At 37.8% G+C, this 8,192-nt stretch overlaps 1 protein-coding gene across 1 annotated transcript; it reads right to left on the bottom strand.

The window, feature by feature from the left end:
• Nucleotides 1-6,489: 6,489 nt before the first annotated feature.
• On the bottom strand, nt 6,490-7,343 carry LOC100368745 (testis-specific serine/threonine-protein kinase 1-like). Its single transcript, XM_002737685.2, has one exon. The coding sequence runs from the start codon at nt 7,341-7,343 to the stop codon at nt 6,492-6,494; it is 852 nt and encodes a 283-aa protein (XP_002737731.1). The 3' UTR covers nt 6,490-6,491.
• Nucleotides 7,344-8,192: the final 849 nt, after the last annotated feature.

Below are 8,192 nucleotides of genomic sequence, written 5' to 3'. Positions count from 1 at the left end.
CCTCACTTTACTCAGATTGATTGATTAGTTAGGATTAATTGTTTAATTGTTCATGCAACACTGTCAAACATACACGATTGTCTTTAAATACGTCTCCGTCTTGCGTTACGAGCGGATGAATATTATATTATTTTAGTGAAGTGTTCATTATTATGCAAATACGGAATAGATCACTTTTCTCCTGCATGGCGCGACACAGCTGACTGGTGACTGATTGAACGGAGACCCGAAAATCTGTTGAATGAATGGTGACATGTGGGAAACTCCACTCAGGCTGGGCGTGATACACCGCATGTTCAGTTCATGTCCTGTCTATACAGACGTTCATATTGTTTATCTTACAGCTGATACTTCTCGCAGTCACCTGAGCCCACTCCACTCTGTTTGACCGGTTCAAAGAGGAATGGCGGGAAAAGTAAAAAAAAAGTTGATGAGATGGATGTATTTTTGATAACTGTATGAATCAATCATATCCCTAGAAATACGGTTCTTAGGCTTATAAATAAATCAATGAAAATGTACTATAGGGTTACAACGCGAGATTACATTGTATGTCTCCATCTGCTCCGCTGCTTAACGTACTACACACACGGACAAAAATAAAATTGTCAAATCCAAAAAAAAAAAAAAATGGACACGTAGTTGATTTCTGTTATGAAAAGTTGATTCCTTGAAAGTATTCGACACTGCTTCATAAGAGGTTAAGTTGCAACTAACCATTCAGTAATATTGAGCCACAACGGGTGGCTGTGAAAGGTACACATTCGGACTGGTCTGAAAGCAATAGTGGTGTTCCCTGAGGTAGTGTCCTTGGCCCAATTCTGTTCGCAATATATATTAATGATTTGCCAAATATGGTGTGTAACATTTATAAATTGTTTACTGACTATACTAAGCTGTTTAAATCAATTAGCTCATAACAACCTACTGGGAGAGGTTAAAGGTTACAAAAGAAAATTACAAATAAACATTAATCAAATTATAATGGCTAATAGTTTTATTTAAAAGACAACCAAAAACAGACTAAATGGAATTAGTAACGGAAAGAAAAAATATATAATAAAATAAAATAAGCAGAATATTATACAATTTGCAGATTCTGTTGTACTTTTGATTCTGTTGTGTCATCCTCTTTCAATTTCTAAACTGTGATTGCTCAGTCTGAATTTAGTACTTTTCAGTTCTTTATTTTTTAGCTTAAGTAGTTTTCCAAAATAAAATTTGTTTTAAATTTGTTGTATGTCCGCAGTTTGTTCTTTGTATAAGTGTATTGTCTGTTATCATTAATTGAGGTAATCCAGCACTTTATAAATACATTTTTGTATTTTATCATATAGCTATCAGGGGGAAATTCTCTCCACGGGGTTCTCCACACTTGCCAGGGGGGAATCTCATCTCGTCTCTCTATCGCGTCCCCTTGAGGTATGGTATCGGGAATGTCACTTATACTTTACAGTCAAATAAGACACACACAACGAAATACGTTTCAGCTCTCGTCTTAGTCAGTCAATCTAGCACTCTATAAGACACAGCGTCCTGGGGAAATATCCCCAAGACTATCGCAAGGCTGGCCCAAGACTCTCTTAGACTGCGTCAAGGCTCGCCCCAAAGCTCTCCAGGACTGGACTCGACTCCGTCTATCGTGCTGTGCTCCCCAAGACCAACTCAAACTCTCTTTATTCATTTTCAAAACTCTAACCAATTACAAAACAGTAAAAAGACTCTAGGGCATAACCTTCAATCATAAAGCCAATCACACTAAGTACTGAATACGTCATATCTTTTGATTAATCGTTCACTACATTAATAACTATGAATACCAACTGTCAGAATTAATAGTCAGAATAGCGACGGTTATCTCGTAATTAGTTCCAAATCACTGAGCCAAGTTCCGTCCAAAACTTCAAATAGACCTAAACGATGACAGACATAACACAGCAATTCGCTAATAATCAGCTAATTAAGTCGGTCAACAGATACGCGAAAACAAATTCATGACATAGCCGTGACATTTGTGATAATTTATTATTGCCAATAACTGACAGTTTTGTATTTGTAAATTTCAGTACTAAGTCAAGTTCATTGTACCACTTACTTTTTACAGTCGTGTTAATTAGGAAGGCTTCCTTAATTTAGGTTTTGAGTTTTGTTTAGGTAATTGGTATATTTTATTAACTGCTTTTTAATAAATGAATCGATAGGATATCTACCCAGCTCACTATAAATTCACAATTTTTGAGTGTCTTTGAAAAGCCTATGATGAAGCTGTAGACGCTGAGATGTAAATCTGTTATAGTATAGTTGAATGAACTTTCTTCAGCCCAGACTTCACATCCATATATAAGAATTGGTCTTATTAGTTTATCAAACAATGATAACAATGTGAGGGACTGAGGCTTTCATTATGACCTAATTTGGCTTTCAAAGAGAATAATGCTTTCATTCCTTTGTATTTCAGATGTTTCATAGCAGCTTTAAATTTTCAATTAGGGCTAAGAACAAAACCTAAATAATTATAATTTCGCACGATGTTAATCTCATTACCTTCAAAGAATAATAACGCACTGTCATGGAGTTTATTATTTTTTTATTAAAAACCATAATTTTTGTTTTTTCTGTACTCAAAGCCGGAGTTTCCATTTATGTGTGCAATAGAAATCCGCCCTATGGGGATATACCATGACATCACAGATTGTACTTGTTCGATTAGAGTTGACATGTCAGGACTTCTTTATTTGTTCATCTAAAAAAATACTTTTAGTTTAGTTATTCTCTTTGTGTGCATAACTGCAAATTGATTTTACCATTCTATTGTACAAACTTCTTATACTGATCCAAAATTTCATTTTAAGGATCAAATGAGTGGAATTGTAACCAAGGCAACCCGGATCGTTGGTATTGTTCGTAGGAGTTCTAATTCCACTGACTATAAGCCTTATTATTTACGTCATCAACTCTTGAATATACGTTAACGCCGGGGGGGGGGGGTAACCCCCTCCACTGGATGATGGTGATGCAGTATGGAAGTATGGGTATGAACATGCTTCTAGAATTAGTCGTATGCCGAGATGTCGGTACATGGTTATACATGTTTCAAACTTTCAAAATAAATTGAACATTATGTTGTCCTTGGTGCACTTCATTTTATTTTACAAATCTAGTAATTTAAAGAATGTTACTCCAGAACCATAAATATAATGTCCCTTGACTGATTGCATCAAAGTTTAAACAAGATAAACAGTTTGTAGTACAGTACAATAACTAACTGCCGTGAACGGTTTGTCGAGCTTCATGTATTTTTGAGATCCGGCAAGACTATGAATCGACCAATCACATTTAGTTAATTTCAGCCAATCATTTTAGAGACAATGTACGTACCAGTTTATCACACTAGTTTTTCCCGCCAATCATATAGGATATTTAAATATGTTTTGTGTATCATTCTGAGCTTTGACTCATGGATGTATGAACATTTGAGCTGGGCACCTGAGATTGTAAATGGCAAACATGCACAATGAGGCGATTGTTTCATAATATACACACTACAGATGATAGAGGGCGCTAAGTATTCTAAGCTGTGAGCTTTCTTGTAATAAGGCGGTTCAATTGTTTATTTTACACGGATCTGAAATGGATTCCACTTGTTTTCGCAGCTGGTCTTCTGGATTCGAGACTCGATTCCTCTGATTGAGACAATGTTGTGTATGTAGTGGTTGAAATATATGTATCTCCGTCGTGTTGTCATGGAACTAAAAATAAGTTCTATGCTGTAGTACATAGACGCTAACATAGATGTTTGATGAAACGCATTCCGAGTTTGTTCTTCGTTTCACAGATATACATACTGTTATTTGTATTAAAATCAGTGTATTTGTAATTACTTTTTAAGCGCGTAGCGTTAGTAAAAAATAAATATTGCACTCGAAAACAAAACTTTTCATGTGAATGGAAAATGCGTTGGTAAAGTGTAGACATAACGCCGGGGCACAGAAAAAATTATATTGTCGTGACGTATTCTTGAAGTATATTGAGCATGACAAACGTACGGTGGACGACAATAAGTTCGACACGCAGTGTTTTATTTCCAACAACTGGACTTGAAGCGTGAGTATTACAACTAATAAAATTCAATGTTTGTTTTATTTCTTTGTTGTCTTAAAACGTGTTCACAGGTGGATGCGGTCATACATTGTGAGTTCACGACACGAGCCTCGACATGAGCTGTCAGTTTTATCAGACCTTTTTTTAAAATAAAACAACACTATTTTGAAATGAATTTGAGCGCAGGTGTCAGCTTTTAGGTGAACAATTTACATAACTTCGATTGACTTGATCGCATTTTACCTACCACATTTTCAATAATAATATGTTTTGGATCACGTACGTAATTTAAAATAATGTAACTAAATTATTTAGTAAACTGCTAGGGCGGGCGAACTTCTTCCCTGAACCAACTTACCCTCTTCCATTGTCCCTCCGGAAAGGGGGGGGGGGCTCCATATAAATAACGACATGGGAACGTGCAAACGTGTCTTTTTTCGGCAGTTTGGTATAACATGGGATAAATATATCGTACAAATTGATCTAATGTAGAGTAACCATGGCAACTGTTTTGGTCGAAAATGTCTATAATTTTTTAATTTCCCATCGAAATGACTGACAAAGGTAAAATCTTAACGATTTTCTGAAAAAGGCGAAAAGCCCAGAGGAAAGTCCCGGTAAAAAGCTCGTGGTAAGGCTTTGGTCTATAATTAGGTATACTAAATCACAATTTGGTCTAATATGGGATATACTTTCCACCTGAAAATAGTCTATGATAGGGTCTTGGTTTGGAAACTTGTGTAGCGTACCACTACCAAATCAGTTACCCAATGCCTCCTGGGTGTTTTTATTTTCAATTTTGATCTTAAATATGTCTACTAATTGAATACAGATATATATTTACCAATGATATAATTTGAATTTTATTTATAAGCAGAGCCATGTAGATATAGCATAGGCGATATAAGCGGTACCGTGAGAAGAAATCGCCCACCATTGAGTTATGGTATAACGGCTATGTGGTACATTGCAGAGTGTGCAATATAGCATAGGCGATATAAGCGGTACCGTGAGAAGATATCGCCCACCATTGAGTTATGGTATAACGGCTATGTGGTACATTGCAGAGTGTGCAATATAGCATAGGCGATATAAGCGGTACCGTGAGAAGATATCGCCCACCATTGAGTTATGGTATAACGGCTATGTGGTACATTGCAGAGTGTGCAATATAGCATAGGCGATATAAGCGGTACCGTGAGAAGATATCGCCCACCATTGAGTTATGGTATAACGGCTATGTGGTACATTGCAGAGTGTGCAATATAGCATAGGCGATATAAGCGGTACCGTGAGAAGATATCGCCCACCATTGAGTTATGGTATAACGGCTATGTGGTACATTGCAGAGTGTGCAATATAGCATAGCTGATATAAGCGGTACGGTGAGAAGATATCGCCCACCATTGAGTTATGGTATAACGGCTATGTGGTACATTGCAGAGTGTGCAATATAGCATAGCCGATATAAGCGGTACCGTGAGAAGATATCGCCCACCATTGAGTTATTGTATAACGGCTATGTGGTACATTGCAGAGTGTGCAATATAGCATAGCCGATATAAGCGGTACCGTGAGAAGATATCGCCCACCATTGAGTTATGGTATAACGGCTATGTGGTACATTGCAGAGTGTGCAATATAGCATAGCCGATATAAGCGGTACCGTGAGAAGAAATCGCCCACCATTGAGTTATGGTATAACGGCTATGTGGTACATTGCAGAGTGTGCAATATAGCATAGCCGATATAAGCGGTACCGTGAGAAGAAATCGCCCACCATTGAGTTATGGTATAACGGCTATGTGGTACATTGCAGAGTGTGCAATATAGCATAGGCGATATAAGCGGTACCGGAAGAAGATATCGCCCACCATTGAGTTATGGTATAACGGCTATGTGGTACATTGCAGAGTGTGCAATATAGCATAGGCGATATAAGCGGTACCGGAAGAAGATATCGCCCACCATTGAGTTATGGTATAACGGCTATATGGTACATTGCAGAGTGTGCAATATAGCATAGCGCCGATAATCAGTTCTCGCAATGAAATCCAATTTAATTTTGTAACAAATCTGCTTATAATTTCATACATTTTGCAGTAATAGTTCAGTAGGTCATTATTTACATGCATTTACTCATGTGACTATGTCATCTTAAATAAATAGGAGGTGGGACACCGAGTAAGAAATGCAATTAACACTTACATATGTTCTGTGCTAACTAAAGATATTCAAATACACTCATTTCCCGATTTCTCTGATATAACGTGTAGAGTCAGATTATAACAACAAAACCGGTTTAATGAATAATTATATACTGGTACGATACTTTGAACTAAAACCACAGTTATCTTTATACCATTATTATCCAGTCATTGTTCCATACGTTAATATGACGTCATCCATTCACTTTCCCATATACCAGAAAGATGAATTCTATGTTCGACATTTACTGTCAGCATTGATTTTATCAGGTCTCTACATGGTTTAGATATTCTATTTAGTGGCCGGGGCCAGCGAGGCGGATTATCCATATCAGAACGCAGACCCTCCAACCCATTGCTAATGTTAAACGGAAAATTTCCCGTTACCATGTAGAAAAGTAAAACTCCTAACGCCCAGATATCGGCAAACCTTGGATCGTATGGCTGTCCGTCGAGAATTTCTGGTGCTGCATACCCGTGAGTACCACTATAGCTAGTATGTAGCAGTCGATCTGACTTGTCAAGTTCAATCGCCATCCCAAAGTCGCATAACTTAATGTAATTGTTATCATATAAAAGAACGTTTGTACAAGATATATCACCGTGGGCGACTTTTGCAGTGTTATGGCAATGGTACACAGCACGTAATATCTGACGAAATAGATTGTTAGCCTCTTTTTCCTGCAATCGTATCTTACGTTTTATGTAGGAATCTAAGTTACCTGCTTCAGCTAGCGCTAATACCGTAAAGTACTTATAACCTTGCTGAAAGTAATCGTAAATGTCAACGATGTGCTCGTGGTTAAGCCTTTGTAAAATAGTCACTTCTTTCGGGACAGAATTTTTAACAAATTCCCCGGGTTCTTTTAGTTCGTCAGTAACTTTCACTGCAACGTATTCGCTTAGCTTATCCGAGTACGCCCTTTGGACAACCGAATAGGCACCCATACCGAGTTTCTCGTCGGTGAACCGATAGCCATTCAGAAATGGAAGATTATTGGATGAAGGAGTCCTTTGAAAGGGTCTGCGTTCCATTCTTCTTAGTGGGATCGTTATGCACAACGGTTCGCAAACCACACAAGTCACTGTATAACAACCATAATAACGAGTTCATCATCAAAGAAAGTTAATAACATTCTGGTAGATAAGATTGACGTGTTCTTGTGTAGAGTGGAACGCTACCGGGGAACACTGGCAGATGAACGAGCGGTATAAATGCCAGCTGTATCTCTTAGATCTCTGAACTGAACTTGATGGCAGGTACTATTAGTACTCCATGTCTTGTGAGATAACGTTAACACTCGAGCCACGTACCAACTACTTGAGAGATACTTTTAACAGCCGCCGATTTGCGTCCTTGTACGAGTCTCTATAACAGTGTACACAATTCCCTCGGCTTGTGTAGAGTTTAGTCCCAGTACAGGTTAAATTGCTCACTTGTCATAAAAGCATCTCTTGTTCAGCTGACATAATGAAAACAGGTACCGGTGATACTGAGAACCGGTTGGGAAGCGAAGCATTAACTCCGTGTCTTCTTTAATCTGCAATATGGAGTGAAGAGAACAAAGAACGTATCCCATGGCAGGTCAAGAACACAACGAACTGCACATCCTATGTTAATAAAACTATATAACGACTTGACTGTAATTACCAGTCTCGTGTGTACCACCTGAATTGGGGTTACCACAGGACCACACCACAGACAATGGCATGTACGCTACGTTGCCTCTACCTGCTTACTTGGCAACGAATTTAAGTAGTACTTCACATAGTCGTGTGAACTTGTTCAGAACAAATATAAATATTAATTTGAATTTTAGCATTTCGCCGAGATAAAAATTGAATGTATAGAGCTATCTATGAATGGAATGTAAATAACGATTT

Source organism: Saccoglossus kowalevskii, chromosome 1, assembly GCF_978046115.1.
Source record: "Saccoglossus kowalevskii chromosome 1, keSacKowa6.1, whole genome shotgun sequence".
Classification (NCBI taxonomy): Eukaryota; Metazoa; Hemichordata; class Enteropneusta; family Harrimaniidae; genus Saccoglossus; species Saccoglossus kowalevskii.
Note: the sequence above shows the minus strand (reverse complement) of the source record. Positions and strands in the feature narration are given on the sequence as shown.

Excerpts from the sequence above, each read along its gene's own strand:
- LOC100368745 (XM_002737685.2), bottom strand. The coding sequence starts at position 7,343 with ATGGAACGCAGACCCTTTCAAAGGACTCCTTCATCCAATAATCTTCCA.